This window comes from Podarcis bocagei (assembly GCF_964188305.1).
Source record: "Podarcis bocagei genome assembly, chromosome: 15".
Classification (NCBI taxonomy): Eukaryota; Metazoa; Chordata; class Lepidosauria; order Squamata; family Lacertidae; genus Podarcis; species Podarcis bocagei.
The window spans coordinates 7860751-7877000 of NC_138141.1; the positions used below are offsets into that span (position 1 = coordinate 7860751).

General features: G+C 45.1%; 3 protein-coding genes across 5 annotated transcripts in view; 2 read left to right on the forward strand and 1 right to left on the reverse strand.

The window, feature by feature from the left end:
- The window catches only part of LOC308574225 (interleukin-36 alpha-like), a 28089-nt gene extending 19654 nt beyond the window's left edge, over window positions 1-8435 (forward strand). Inside the window, exons 1-5 of one of the 2 annotated variants that reach the window (XM_081171858.1) lie at window positions 2931-3086; window positions 4657-4878; window positions 4995-5117; window positions 6951-7090; window positions 7770-8435. In XM_081171858.1, the coding sequence (XP_081027984.1) occupies window positions 4782-4878; window positions 4995-5117; window positions 6951-7090; window positions 7770-8015 (606 nt within the window). In that variant the 5' untranslated portion in view covers window positions 2931-3086; window positions 4657-4781 and the 3' untranslated portion in view covers window positions 8016-8435. Of the gene's footprint in view, window positions 1-2930; window positions 3087-4656; window positions 4879-4994; window positions 5118-6950; window positions 7091-7769 lie in introns of those variants that run through there. The other variant, XM_081171859.1, reaches the window with a different exon arrangement.
- Window positions 1-10155, reverse strand: part of LOC308574228 (interleukin-36 receptor antagonist protein-like) — a 49559-nt gene extending 39404 nt beyond the window's left edge. For both annotated transcript variants that reach the window (XM_081171869.1, XM_081171865.1), the window contains exon 1: window positions 9849-10155. The gene's annotated coding sequence lies outside the window, so the exon portion shown is untranslated. The remainder of the gene's footprint in view (window positions 1-9848) is intronic.
- LOC308574128 (rab11 family-interacting protein 1-like) overlaps window positions 1-16250 on the forward strand; it is a 190536-nt gene that overhangs the window by 128735 nt on the left and 45551 nt on the right. The window lies entirely within an intron of this gene.

Sequence of the window (16250 nt, forward strand, 5' to 3'; positions counted from 1 at the left end):
AGAATTACAATGCCTGCTGGTGCTGTGGAAACCAATGCAGGAGAGACATGTTTTGTTTCAGCTAGGGCAGATGAAGGTGCCCGGTTGTACTGCTGCGGATGCACCATGGCATTTCTTCTGTCTGAGCTCCTCACAGTGGTCATTTCTTCTCTGGTCACTGCTACGGATACACAACTTGACTGTCTGTCTCCAGGCACTGTGGTTGCCACAATGCAGTGTTGACATTGGCAGCCTTCAGGTCACATTTGCAGTCATCTTCATAACGCTGAGCTGGTCTGCCAATTGACCACCAGGCTTGGATTAAAAACTCTCCCAGGAAGCTCTCTAAAACCCTGCTAGTAAACTTGTTAGGTTACTCACATGTGATGATTCTGAACACCATAACAAAGGTTCAAAAATCCTTAGGTGGTATAAGGTGAAGTCTCAGACAATGGTTGCAGGCTTTTAAAAAAAGAAATATCTAGATGGGATGGTGCCTTACAGTTAGATTGTTAAAGCATGACGTTACAGCTCCACACAGCTTGGAGACCCTTCCCCTAATTTCTGTAGTGTGAAGGTTTTCCAAAGTTAGTGGTGAAAGAGAAACACTCTGGACTTGCTTAAAGGCAGCTTCATGCCAGGTTGGAGCCTTGGTGAATCCAGGTGAAAGTAAAAACTTGCTTCTGTCCCTTCTCCCGGAGTATTGCCAAAATACTCTGTTTCCATTTCAACCACGAAGGCAAAGATAAAATCACTCTCACACAGCCAAGGCACAAGAGCTGGAAAGTTACCAGCTACTGAGTGAGGAAATGGGAAATATGTTTTGCAATTTCACAATAGTGTGAGCCCCCTGTCATTTTAATATTTGGTGTTGGCAGGTTTTGGTGTTGATAACCACAAATATGTAGGGTCAAAATCTACAGTGGTGGCCAGAAGCCTTTATTATGTCCCAAATGTAACAAAATAGTGTGGAGGTTCTCCATCCATGTTACAAAAAGCAGGGGGCAGGTGAGGAAACAACAACGGAAGCTACAGATATTAGGCGGATATTATAGGGATGAACTGGTGTTTAGAGTTAATCCCCAAATGGAGGCTGCATACTGAATTAGTCTCTGCTAATTAGGTTTCAGGATTTGGCAATAAATGACTGTTCCTCATTTATTAAAACCCCACCCCCAGAAAAAATAGAATGTAAGACGAGGCCACTGGATGAAGCTAGTAGGTGATCTAGCCCAGCATTGTGTTTGCACAACTGCTAGCCAGGGACCTAAGCACATTAATGATCTCCCTGTTGTGGTTTAATTGTTTAGTCATGTCCGACTCTTCGTGACCCCCATGGACCAGAGCACACCAGGCACTTCTGTCTTCCACTGCCTTCCGCAGTTTGGTCAAACTCACGTTAGTAGATTCTAGAACACTGTCCAACCATCTCGTCCTTTGTTGTCCCCTTCTCCTTGTGCCCTCCATCTTTCCCAATATCAGGGTCTTTTCCAGGGAGTTTTCTCTTCTCATGAGGTGGCCAAAGTATAGGAGCCTCAGCTTCAGGGTCTGTCCTTCCAGTGAGCACTCAGGGCTGATTTCCTTAAGAATGGATATGTTTGATCTTCTTGCAGTCTTGGAGTCTCAAGAGTCTCCTCCAGCACCATAGTTCAAAAGCATCAATTCTTCAGCAGTCAGCCTTCTTTATGGTCCAGCTCTCACTTCCATACATCACTACTGGGAAAACCATAGCTTTAACTATACAGACCTTTGTTGGCAAGGTGATGTCTCTGTTTTTTAAGATGTTGTCTAGGTTTGTCATTGCTTTTCTCCCAAGGAGCAGACGTCTTTTAATTTCGTGACTGCTGTCACCATCTGCAGTGATCATGGAGCCCAAGAAAGTAAAATCTCTCACTGCCTCCATTTCTTCCCCGTGTATTTGCCAGGAGGTGATGGGCCCAGTGGCCATGATCTTCGTTTTTTTGATGTTGAGCTTCAGACCATAGTTTGCGCTCTCCTCTTTCACCCTCATTAAAAGGTTCCTTAATTCCTCCTCACTTTCTGCCATCAATGTTGTGTCATTTGCATATCTGAGGTTCCTAGTCCCCAGCAAATGTTATTCAGGTGCTGAGGAAGCAAAGGAATGATTGTGTTGTAATCAAAGGACTCTTCATAATGTTCAGGGAGTGGTTTCATTATTAGCATTCTAAGTAGGATCGGAGCCAACCTTTTCAGGAAGTTCTTTCAGGCAGTTAGTTTTAATGTCATTTTTGAGTGTGCAAGATGCACTTGCTTGCACACAAGATGCATAATGCCCAATGTGCTACCATTTGTTAAGCTGAGCACAAGAGCCTTCCAGGTTATGCTTGCTCTTGTGGTTGGTGCAGACTATGAGCCCAGCAAATGTCAGCCCCACCCCCAGCATATTAACTCTTGACTAGAGCAGATCTGGAAGACAGGAAAAGGTGGGGATAAGTGTTTGGAGAAGGGTGGAATGGAGTATTCCTTCAGGGAGTTGATGGAATAAAGAAGCTTCAAGCCTTTGTCTCTGGAATTTTGGATTCCTTACTGTGTAAAAGTTGGCGCCAGGCTGCTAGCAATTAATGCTGGAGATCAAAGCAGCCAAAGGAATGAGGAAGCAACAGCATTTAATTGAGATGGGGGAAATCTCAATCAATTAATACACTAGGAATCCAAGTCTTCCTAGTTAGTTCTTTTAGCAACGCAAGTGTGAAACTTGGTAGCACATCCTGTATGCAATAGACTTACGCAAGCAGCATGGCAGAATGATCTGTCTTCTCTTTTCTCTCAAATGTTTTATAATACAAATGGTCAAGTGAATCCATCCTTGTTCAGAAGTACTTCTATCACTGAACTTCAAAAAACAGATGGAAATCCAACTAGGCATTTCCCAAAGAGCCTGTGAAGTTTTGTGCAGCTGATAGACCTGAAAAACTGGTTAAATTAGTATTTCAAGTGCCAAGAATCTGACATGTAAATAAGCATGAAGCATGCAAACCACACCTACCAGCCTCACTGAGCAGCAATATAATGCTGTGCAAATCCCAGGGGAGAGCAGAGAGAGAAGGATCTCTCCCAAGGCACGGGACTTTATCGCACCAGCGCAGGTACCACTTCCTTAATTACTTATCTGAATTGCCTGTCTCTGTGTTGAAATGTTAGTCGTCTACAACCTGCTGCCTTCCAGATATCATTGGACTGCTATTCCCATCTTCTATGAACGTTGCCTAAGTCGGGTTGGAGTCCACAACATTTGGAAGGCACCAGGTTAAGGAACAGTCTGCTAGATTCTCTGCTTCCACTGCCAAATCATCTGTGAAGCAATGGAATTGTATCCGGCCTTTCCTCTTGCCAATGTTCCCTATCTATCATGTTTCTTTTTGTGCAAGATATATCTTTCGAAACAAGTCAGCTTCAAACAATGGGCTGTGTTGGACAGTGGAACGGATTCCCTTGGGAGATAGTGGACTCTCCTTAGAGGTTTTTAAGCAGAGCTTAGATGGCTATTTGTCTGTACAGTGGTACCTTGGTTCTCGAACTTAATCTGTTCCAGGAGTCCATTCGACTCCCAAAACCATTTGAAAACCAAGGAGTGGCTTCCGGTTGGCTGCAGGAGCTTCCTGCACTCATGCGGAAGCCGTGTTGGATGGTTGTCTTCCAAAAAACATTCGCAAACCGGAACACTTACTTCTGGGTTCAGGAGCCAATTTGTTCAGCAACTAAGCCGTTCAGGAACCAAGGTTTGACTGTATGAGAAATGCATCTGGAAGACAGAATGTATCCAGGAGCTAGTGGTCTGACAAGGAGCCCTTCCTGCCTCTGTTCTTTCCCCTTCCCTCTCTCTTGTTAAGTTTTCTGATGGAATGCATTTTGGCTTCTCATTGCTATTTTTCAATATGAATGTTTTTGAGAACAGTCCTTAATGTTTGGGAATGTTGGCAGGAGGTGAAGCTGCCTTGTCAGTTGTGGAGGATCGTGCTGGGTACCTTCTTTCATGTTTGTTGTGGTTTGAGAAAGTGAGGCACTGGGAGGGAGTAGCTAATGGATGATCTGCACGTAGACAGTCTTGAAGGCTACACAGGTTATCTATAGAGTTTCTCTGAAGCCCATGCATGGACTGATCGGCTGCAGGGCTGTGCAAACTGAGGCTACCTGGAGGAGTCACTTTGCCACTTCTTGAGGGCTTCCAAGTGGCAGATTGAAGTGCTTGCTTGGTATGTATACATTGCTTACTGTTTCAGAATAAAATCTTTAATCTTCTCACTCACTTGTGTATTTTGTATTGCTTCTGAATCTCATTTTAAAAGAACCACCTTGCCTTTGGCAAGACACTGTCCTGCATGCTTTAGTTGAGATTCCTATATTTCAAGGGATTAGATTAATTGACCCGAATAGTCCCTTTCAACTCTACTGTTCTATGATCTATGTGTATATCTTTATTGCTTTAAAATACATACATTTATGCCAAGAAAGCAAACCAACCAACCAGCCAACCAACCAACAAACAAACAAACATACAATCAAACAAACAAACAAACAATCAAATAAACTATGAATTGACAAAGGTTTTACAATAGTTCACATCATTGGGAGTACAAAGGATGTTAGTTATAAGAATTGATATATTTCATATATTCATATATTGCTACTGTCTGTTTGTCATTCTATGATCTACAGATGAAATAAACCAAACCAGAAGCTCATCGGGGATCGCAGCGTAAGACGTCACTCTTTTTTAAAAGCTCCCCCTACAGAAATCTGAACTTCATACAGTCTGAACCTCAACCACTCATCAAGAAGAAATGGAGAAAATGGGGGAGGCTGAAATGAGGAAGCCCCACAAAACTGTACAACAGGAAATGAAAGATTTATTCAATCATTTTAAGAAGCCACCTCCAGGTGAAAAATGATTCTTTACTTTTCTATTCATAGCTTAAGCTAAGTTTCCAAACTATGCCAATCATCATTATGCCAATAGTTTCGATTTTTAAATTTTTGCCTTTTTAACCATCCAGGTACGGTTGTGATCCAGTCATTACCAGATCCCTGGTACTTCAAAATTTGGGATATTAACCAGAAGTACCTCTTGTTAGTGGGTGACCAGCTGCTCTCAGCTCCCAGAAATTCCAACTCACCAGGTAACAGCTCCTACCATGTTTCTCAGTTCCTCCACCCCAGGTGGCTGGCTGTTTTCAAGTGGAACTAGATAACCTAGTTTCAGGGAGGTGTCTGATTAAGCAGGGCTGGTCCAAGACATTTTTCTGCCTGAGGCAAAGGACAAGCTAATGCCCATCCTTCATTCCAGGCATGGAAGCTAACTGGATTGGCAGTTGAATTTTTTTTAATGCTAGGAACAAGATAGGTTCACTCTTCCTAATGGTAGGGCAGGCCCTGTTGTCTTGGGTGAAGGACAAGATAGTGTCTTCCCATTCCACATATGCTAGAATCTGCCTGGCAGTGGCAGCTGAATCTTACTTCAACACTAGTAATGGGACAACATCCTTGACCACACCCAGGGGAAATGGACTAGCTTAGGTACACAGGGATGTGCTGCCTGAAGTGAGTGTCCCACTTTGCCTAGTTGCAAGGCCATCCCAGTGATTCAGTAGCATCTTCTTAAATAAGGCTCAGCAATCCTCTTGTGGGACTTATCCATGGGGTTCATGAGAGCCACTGTGAAATGGGGAAGAGGAGAGTTCTGGGCTGAGTCTGTTCCAATGAAATGCCTTTAGTCACTAGTTGCATAGGCAGGTGCCTTATACCAAGTCAAACCATTGCTCCATCCTGCCCAGATCACTGGTCCATCTCTCTTATTCCAAGGCTAGTCCATCTTGTCTCACTTATTCCAGTTGGCAGTGGTTCTCCAAGGGTATCAGTCAGAGAATGATCTGTCATACTTCCTGCCACATGAACTTTTTAACTTGGAGATGGGGAGCCTGTGCCCCTCCAGATATTGCATGGACCATTGGCCATGTTGGCTGGAAGTTGACATCTAAGAACAACCTTGAGAGGGAGGCACAGGTCCTCCATTCCTGCTTCAGCTAGAGATGACAGATGGAGCCAGTCAATCAGCATTGTGCAAGCCTTGCTTCTCACCAGGCAAGAAAATGCTGTCTTCACGCTACAGGAAAAGATGTTGCATGTGTGTTGCAACTGTGGTGAGTGGTCTCCATAGCAGACTCACCACAGCCTTATATTGAAATATCTTTCTGTGGCTCCCTTCTTTCAGATCTACACATTTGGATAGTTAGCAAGCCATAGCAGGAAGATACAGCTGGCAGGGTGTTTCAATTGGAAAAACCCATCCAGCTTGAGAACAGCTCCCCAAATGGAACAAATAACTCTGAGATTGCAGAGGGAAAAGCCAGTATGGACTAAAATGAGGCACCATGGACAAGATGCAAGCAGCAGGCACTGCACAGAAGCAAGAAAGAACAATGTTAGGAAACAAGCCTCTGACGCAGGTGCAGGGAAAGTTTGACCCTCCAGTTGCCCTTAGAGGCATGGCCAATAGCCAAGGGTGTTGGGAGCTGTTTCTTTACCCTCACCTGTTATAATGGTTGACAGGGAAGGTCTGTAATTCACTGGTAGAGCACATGCCTGCAGAACAATGTGTGCAACCTCTGAGCTTAGCACCCATTTTAGGAGGTTTCAATATTTTTTTTTTGTAAAAACAATGTGTAAGAGGACTGAAGGTCACTTCAAGATACAAAATTGCTTGTGCGTTGTGCAAGCTCCTGTGCTATGCAGTGGACCTCTCATGTTATGAACATTGGACATACTTCTAGTATAGGGGTTGAGCTCCTTTCTAGAGACTTGTTCTTATGGGTCACTTCAACAGCTTTCAGTCTGATTGATGGCCTTCCAGTCACCTAAGACTCCTGTACCAATAATGCTTTCTCTCTCCCTTCCTCCCGCTCTTCCTCTCTCTTTCCCTCCACTGATCCTGTTTCTGAGCTGCTCACCTCCAGAGGGGTTAATTGCTGTGGTCCCAGATAAAATTATTGGGGAAAAAGATGACAGAACATCTGCCATCTTTATGGGTAAAGAAGATGGGCAACACACTTTGTCCTGTGTGGAAGTTGGTGGTCAACCTCGGCTAAAGTTAGTGGTGAGTATCATTTGTGCTTCAATGTCTCTTTTGATTCCATATTTGTCACCCCTAGTCTATATGAGAAGCTCAGCATATGAGGTCTCAGCTGGCTGCTCCAAACTCAGACCACATGGCTCTAACAAGCCTCCCTTGAGTTCCTGTACCAATAATTTAGGAGTTTTCACTACTGTAACCAAGCCAAGTTTTACTGCCTGTGTCTTCTGACTGATGTATGGGAAAGCACATGAACCTGGCCTTTGAAGTGTTTGTAAGTAAACCAATTTTTAACTTATTAAATGTGTGGCCTTTGGGGGAAGAGACAAACTTTGAAGGAACTTAGAAAGGTACATTTTGAAGGTCTAACAGCCTATATTTCCACCCTTTACTTTGCTGCATATTTTGTGATTTTAAATTTCTGCTGGGGTTCTCTCACCAAAGAGTACTTGCCCCAAACCTGCACCCTGGCATCCAGGAATTCTCTTCTAAGACCTATATTTATTTCCTTGCCACCAACATAATGGAATTGGGAGCAGGGGTAAGTTAGGCTGGCTTGTGTGAGTTCTACTGGCTTCCAGTACTTAGGATTGCTCAGTACTGCCAGAGGATTTTATGAGGCAACAGAGGGTCTCTTGTTTTGTTGGATGAATTTAAATAAATTATTTTGCCGATTGTTGTGAAAATGTTTTGTTTTTTTAAGGGAGAAAAAATTATGGATCTATATAATAAAAAACAGGAATCCAAGAACTTCAGTTTCCTCTGCAAGACTGCCAGCGGCAAGGAGACTGGCAGCTTTGAATCTGTAGCATTCCCCGGATGGTTTCTTAGCAGTTCGCCGGAGCCAAACAAGCCTATTGGTTTGAGCCAGCAAGGAGGTGCTGAGATCACTGAATTTTTCATGGAAAAAACAAATAAAGGGGCAGGAGGTGCTGTTGCCATTCTATAGACCCTGTACAGGTGGTGTGGTAGAATGAAGTCCCACAGATATAATTTTTCCAGCCTTAAGTTCAATACCCCACATTTCCATGCCTGCTATACATTTTTTTGAAGTCCTACTGAAAATTCATTAGCATTTTAATGCAATTTTCTCCTGCTATACACATTTAATGCTACTTTGCATATTTTTTTGCAAAGTATTTCCCCCTCAATACACGGCATTTTTTGTGTCATTTTCCACTAGCATATGCAATTTTCTGCACACTTTAACTCTAGCATGTGCCTTTTTGTACATATGACTTGGTTGGGGAAACTGCCTGCAAAATTCAGAAAGGCAAATTTGGAAGGATGACGGTGTTTCAATTTATGCATTGTTTCCGAAAGAGTGAATTATTTATGTGAAATAAAATTATATTGTACCCCTTTTAAATGTACTTGCGGAAGGAGGAAGGGGACTATTGGTTTGTGGTTTTTGGTTCTTTTTTTAATCATGTATTTTTGTTTTTATCCTGTACAGTGGTACCCCGGGTTACATATGCTTCAGGTTACATACGCTTCAGGTTGCACACTCCGCTATCCCAGAAATAGTGCTTCAGGTTAAGAACTTTGTTTCAGGATGAGAACAGAAATCGTACTCCGGCGGCGCGGCAGCAGCAGGAGGCCCCATTAGCTAAAGTGGTGCTTCAGGTTAAGAACAATTTCAGGTTAAGAACGGATCTCTGGAACAAATTAAGTACTTAACCTGAGGTACCACTGTATTTTTATGTTGGGAAACCACCCTGAGATCTACAGATAAAGGATGGTATACACATTTAATAAATCATTAAACTGGATTGGATTTGTCTGCCATCCCTACTTACAACAACCCTATGAAACAAATAGGTAGCCGTGTTGGTCTGCCATAGTCAAAATAAAAAAATTCCTTCCAGTAGCACCTTAAAGACCAACTAGGTTAGTTCTTGGTATGAGCTTTCATGTGCATGCACACAGTGTATCTGAAGAAGTGTGCATGCACACGAAAGCTCATACCAAGAACTAACCTAGTTGGTCTTTAAGGTGCTACTGGAAGGAATTTTTTTATTTTGCCTATGAAACAAGTGAGACTGGGAAATGGTTACTGACTAGCCAAAGGGCACCCAGCCAACTTTATGGGTGAACAGGTACAGTCGTACCTTGGTTCTTGAACGCCTTGTAACTTGAACGTTTTGGCTCCCAAATGCCACAAACTCAGAAGTGAGTGTTCTGGTTTGCGAATGTTTTTTGGAGGCCAAATGTCCAGCGCAGCTTCCATGGCTTCCGATTGAGTGCAGGAAGCTCCTGCAGCCAATCGGAAGCCGTGCCTTGGTTTTCAAACGTTTTGGAAGTTGAATGGATTTCTGGAATGCATAACATTCGAGAACCAAGGTATGACTGTACATTATTTGAACCTCCTATCACACTGACTCTCCAAGTGTACAACTTGGAAAACAGGTATTAAAATCTGCAAAGGAGTTTTTCAACTGATTCTCCCCAATAATAGTCATATAAAAATTTATGCTCTAAAATTTTTGTAAGATGCTTAGAGACTCCTATGGGGCACGTGACCTTATCATAATATGAGCCCCACATTGGACAAAAGAGTACTTCATTGCAGGGGGTTGGATTAGAAGACCCTTAAAGCATAGCTGTCAATGTTTCTCTTTTTTAAAAGGAAAATTCCCTTGTTCCGAATAGGATTCCTCGCAAGAAAAGGGAAAAGTTGACAGCTATGCCTTAAAGTCCCTCCCAACTCTACAATTCTACGATTCTAAGATAACCACCCTGGATCTCCCAAATTTGTAGCTTGTAAAATAGGTATTCATACCGGAATGGAAGTTTTCATTCTTCCAGAACACAAACACTGCTCCCGATTTTCATCACTGTAGGCCTCGTAGTTTTAGACATCAAGGGACATATCTCAACCCCTGTGAAATGGTCCGTTTCCCAGTACAAGAGCCCGTGTAGATGGCAGAGTTCAAAGGAATCCACTGCAACAACTGTGCTAGTGGAAGCTTGTTGCACAACAGCGGGTTCTTGCTGCAAAATCTGTTGCACAACCATCTTTGGTAACGTCCTTGTGTTTTCCCTTGCACAACGATATATCTCGCGGTTGTCCCCTGGCCACTCAAAAAAGGAATTTGTTCTTTTCACACATCTTTAAAAGTGACAAGGGAAGATGAAACTGAAGCAACTTCCTTTTTAAACTGGAAACATTTCCATTCACCCCCCCCTCTTCATTCCTGAGAGGGGCATGCCATTAACCATTGGTGCGATGCACGATTGATGAAATAAAGGGGTGGCAGAATTATCTCAGAAACACAAAAGGCTGCAAATCTCTCCTTTTTATTGCAGTAATCATAGAGGCCTTCGTCACAATAGAATTCAAATTGCTCTGCCCTGAGATAAATGAACCTGGGCAAATGCAGCAGTGGAGGAGAGGAGGGAAGAGTTGGCAGTATCTGGGGATCTGAAAGAGGAGGAAAGGAAGGGAACCTTGGCAGAAATTCTGTGCTTTCCAGGTCTGCAAACTAAGGAGATGAAGAGTGAGTCCAGCGCTATAGTGAAATGAATTGTTCAGAATGAAGAAGAGCATCTGAGTACTGATTTTTGTTTTGTTTCTATTTTAAATATGGCACGGTGGATCTAGACTGATCCTTGTAGTTAGCCGCAGTGGTGTAGCATGGGTTGCTGGCGCAGGGCAAGTGTTGCACCTCCCTAGTGAACTGGGCGGTGGAGGCATGTCCCGGGGGGGGGGCACATGGAGCCCATGAAGCACATGACTGCTGGTGCTGCCACTGCTGGTGGCTGCACACCTTACAACAACAACTTATTTATACCCTGCCCATATGCCTGGGTTTCCCCAGCCACTCTGGGCGGCTTCCAGCAGAATATTAAAATACAGTGGTCTGTTAAACATTAAAAGCTTCCCTAAACAGGGCTGCCTTCAGATATCTTCTAAAAATCTGGTAGCTGTTCTTCTCTTTGACATCTGGTGGGAGGGCGTTCCACAGGGCAGGTGCCACTACCAAGAAGGCCCTCTGTCTGATTCCCTGTAACTTCAATTCTTACAGTGAGGGAACCACCAGAAGGCCCTTGGCACTGGACCTCAGTGTCCTTGGTGGCTCCACCACCTTCTGGCCCAGCCAGCCCAGGGGTGGAGCATGCAGGTGTTCCACCTTGTTGCACCCCTATCAGAATTTTGCACCCAGGGCCACTGCCCCTCTCCCCCCCCCCAATGCTATGCCACTGGTTAACTGTTACTGACCACTAAGCCAGCATGTTCTGTCTCATATCGCAGCCTAGAAGAAGCAAGCCTTGTGGTAGGAATGTGACATATAAAGTGCTAATGGTAACCTGGGATGAAACTCTCCTCCCTGCATCTGTTTGGTGTCTTAGATTTCTTACACATCAAGGATTGCTTGTAATTTGACACTGTCTCATATTATATCTCCCAACTCCCATCACCCCTGACCATTGGCCACAGAAGCAGTTTTAGATTTGGTCACACTGGGTGCCAGCACCACAAGGGGCGCTGCAACAATGATGTAGAATGGAGGTGCTGCGGAGGGGCACCTAATTTTAAAGTAACACAGGGCGCCGCTGAAAGTTGAGAGCCCAAAGTCCTCCACTGCTGGCAATGCTGAACATAAGAGTCAGACCAAAGGCCAGTCTAGTCCAGCATCCTCTTCTCACAATGGCCAGCCAGATGCCTATGGGTAACCTGAGAGTAGGTCCTTGGTGCAACACCCCACTTGTGTTCCCGAGCAATTGAAGGAACACAGATAGCTCAGTCAGTAGAGTGTGGGACTCTTAATCTCAGGATCGTGGGTTTGAGCCTCACATTGGGCTAAAAAATTCCTGCATTGCAGGGGGCTGGACTAGATGGCCCCCCATGGTCTCTTCCAACTCTACAGTTCTGTGAGTCTATAATATGCAGAGACACACAGCTTACTTCAGGGCCAGATTCACGTACAGGCAATCCAAACTGGAGGCTCTGGGCTTATGAAGGGGTGTGTGTGTGTTTGTGTGTGTGTGTGTGTGTGTGTGTGTGTGTGTGTGTGTGTGTGTTTGTGTGTGTGACCTGCCATTTATTTTAATTACATCCCACCTTGCTTCATGGTAGCATGTATGGTTTTGGTTTTTTTTAATCATTTCTATTAATTTTCCAATAAAAAACATCCAATTAACATATCCAATCATAATCCAATTAAAATAATAATAATAAAGACCAAATTATAATTGTTGATTTTTCGGGACTCCCCATAGTCTGGAGCTCTGAAGCATATCTCCAAATCTAAGTCCTGCCTCTCCTTGGTAGCATGTATGGTTTTACCAATCTTCTACCACCATATCTTTCGCCTTTACAAATATTGACTGGCCCAAAGTCATCCCATGAGCTTGATGTCAAAGTGGGAATTTGAACCCGGGTCTCTCTAGGCCTAGGACAGGGGTGGCTAACCCACAGTTCAGCAATTTTCAGATGGCCACAATGACAACATCAGCCAGCATGACCAAGGATTATGGGAGTTATAGTCCAGCAACATCTGGAGAGCCACAGGTCAGCCACTTCTGGCCTAGTATGATGTACTAATCACCACCCCATGGGGCTCTCATGTGTTTAGGGAGCTCTTCTACCAGTACCTGGGGGGCCAGAGGTTCCCCATCTCTGCAGTCAGGTAAGCCAAGAGAGACAATGAAGGCCCTCAACCCCCAAATGAACTTTAAGACTCAACAAAGATTTAAACGTGATGCTTTCCGTGTGTCAAACAAACCCAATATTCTCCACCCGGCACCACACTGTGATGATTGCTGCTCAGTTACACCCACCTCCCTGCTGCGCTGTCTGACATGACTTGGAGGAGGGGAGGTGCCGGGCAGAGCTGGGAAGACAAATTTCAGCAGGGCGTATTGGCGGGTGGCTGCAACTTTGTGGGAGACGAGAAGTTAAATCACTAGGTGGCAGTCGATTCTCTTCCCTTCACTCCCTTTGTCTAATGAGCCACTATAATGAATAAACACATCCCAGTGGAGGCTGATTTAGAAGAGGCCCCCCAGGCCCCCCACAGAAAATAACCAATTTAATCGGGCAGGTTAAACTTCTTGCTGTCAGGGGGAGGGGAGAAGGGAAGAGACAGCAAGCACCATATTCCTTTACATGGCCCATTAGGCTTCTGGCACCAACAGCAGCTTCCCTCCCTAGGCAAATAGCAGCTTCTGAGATTAGAATTTCACCGGGCCCTTGGAGCGAGGGGGAAAGAGTGAGCTTTCCCTCCCATAAAACCCCATGCCCTGCAGTCCAGAACATGATTGTCACATAAACATAGGAAGCTGCCTTATTCCCAGTCAGATGCATTGATGCATCTAACTTAGTATTTCCTACACCAATGCTACTCAAAGGGGTGGTTCACGGATCAGAGTCATCAGCTGCCAGTCTCCAATGACTCCACTACAGCCCAGGTAGCGTGGGATGCTTCAGGGACCAAGCATGCTACTGGTCCCTGGCACATTGCAGGCCGGGTGGGTGGGAATGCTAATCCAACACACTGGATAGCTTGAGAAGCACTGCTGTACACTGCGGCTCTGTAGGGCTTCAGTCTGGATGCTGTCCCAGACCTACATGGAGATACCAGAGCAGAGGTGGTTTTAGGGTGGCCCAGTTGGTGTGGTTGCAGTGGGTGCCACGTTGCAGAGGGTGCCAAAACATTGCTGCAGAACAGAGTGGGGGGAGCAGGGCATTGCACAGGGCCCAAAGCCCTTCACTGACTGGGGATTGAACCTGAAAATTTATCCATGTAAGTCTGCTACTCGATGACTGAGCTATGTCCCTATCCTTCTCCCAAGTCTGTTTTAAAGTAAAAAAGGCGACATCTAGATGCTATGTCCTCTACCCTTCTCCTCTGTTGTTTCTACCTGCTCTGTATACCCTGGGTAGGCAAACTAAGGCCCGGGGGCCAGATCAGGCCCAATCGCCTTCTAAATCCAGCCCATGGACGGTTCAGGAATCAGTGTGTTTTTACACGAATAGAATGTGTGCTTTTATTTAAAATGCATCTCTGGGTTATATGTGGGGCATAGGAATTTGTTCTCCCCCCCCTTCAAAATATAGTCTGCCCCCCCACAAGGTCTGAGGGACAGTGGACCAGCCCCCTGCTGAAAAAGCTTGCTGACCCCTGCTGTAGGCTCTGTGGTTAACCACTGTCTCATTAATTCCTACCATCAATTCTAGACATGTCTGCCGTTCTATTTACCCAGGCTCACCCCATATTTGCAGATGTTTTCATGCACCTGAGTGCCTTTGAAGGGGAACAAAAGAGGTGCTTGACTTTGTCTACTATAAATTCACGGTTGGGCATTACCTGTCTTAGGATCAGCCACAATGTTCCCAAACAATGGCAAGCTTCCAAGTTCTCCAGGATTCCTCATTGTGGCTAAAACTCTATGCAAAGCCGGGGCGAGGGGGGAGTGAGTGGGTTAAAAAAATGCAGAAGGCTGATATTGTAGCCACGAGGTCCACCTTGAGACCCATACTGTGCACATGACACATCATACCTCAAAGCACATTCTTTCCCCACAAAGAATTATGGGCACCGTAGTTAACCCCCCACAGAGCCCTGCCCCTCATGGGCACTGTAGTTTATCCCTCACAGTTCCCAGCAATCTTTAACAACCCCTTTTCACAGTGGCCAGCCAGATTCCCATGGGAAACCCATCAGCAGAACCTAAGTGCAACCACACTCTCTTCACCTGCGATTCCCCGCAAATTGTCTCCAAAGGCATGCAGCCTTTGACAGTGGAAGTAGACAATGGAAGTAAACAGTGCTGTTTTTCTAGAAAAAGAGGTGCCAGCACTCACCGTGAATGCTTTCTTTGTTCTCTTATAGTGGCAGTGGCACCTGCCTGAGTGGTGCTGGAACTGAGTTCCAGCTGAAAAAAGCAGCCCTGGAAAACAGCCACCATAGCTAGCAGCCAGGGATAGCTTTATCATCCAGGAATTTGCTCTTTTAAAGCCATCCAAGTTGGTGGCCATCACTATCTCTTGTTGATGACTCTCAAACACATTTGTTGCTGGCCCTGTAGCATCTTCATACCAGTTTCAAAACTTCTGAATATATTTTGAGTTCACTTTTTCATGCAAACGTGAACCCTTCAATTTAATCTATGCGTGTAGTGGGGTACCCAATAATCCTTGGGGAAGCTGCCCAGTGAAATTTTGCAGATTAAGATGCAGCAAGGCCATTTCCCCCACTGCATTTCAAGTCACATTTACATGCTGTTTTACACACACACACACACACACACACACACACACACACACACACACTCTTCATGTGTGTGACCTGTTTTGTTTCCTTGTCCCCGCAATCCCCCAACTCCTATTCACGAAGCTGTCATCTGCTCATGCCCAGTCACCCATGCATGCAAAACAACTGTCTCAAAGATACACACTTCCATTTAACGGTGAATGTTTTCCTTTCAGATTGAGGTTGGTTTGAGGGGAAATTCATCAGACAGCAGTATTTCCCAAGGAAGTGCAGGAGAGCTCTGCATCATGCATGATGTTTTGTGTACATGTCTCTGAAAGCCAGTGGTGGGAGCGCACTGGAACCAGAGTAAATGGCGATGTGTACACAGCCTAAGAAAGTACTTATGGAGAGAGGCTCATTAATCTTGCTGTAGCTGAACAAGTGCTCCTTGAAATCACACCAAAGAGGGTCTCTAATGAAGTGGCCCTTCTGGCCCTGAATTGGCGCATTGGTCTCCCTTTCAAAAAACAATGGCTCCGGTCTGCACACCAAGGGCAAATGTGCCAGCATAAGTAGAGGCTGATGTGCAGATAAGAGAAACTAACATGCACAATGCTCCTAAAAAGACTGGATCCCTGGATGGTTAACAGTGGCGTAGCGTGGGTTGTCAGCACCCGGGGCAAGGTAAGTAATTTGCGCCCCCTAACCCATGGATTTGCGCCCCCTAACCCTAACCCCCAGATTTTGCGGCCGGTGCGGCCGGGGCCCCCTGCACCCCCCACGCTACGCCACTGATGGTTAAGTCCAGTCAAAGGCGACTATGGGGTTGTGGTGCTCATCTTGCTTTCAGGCCGAGGAGGCCAGTGTTTGTCCACAGGCAGCTTTCCGGGTCATGTGGCCAGCATTATTAAACTGCTTCTGGTGCAACGAAACACTGTGACGAGTGCCAGAGAACATGGAAACGCCGTTTACCTTCCTCCCGC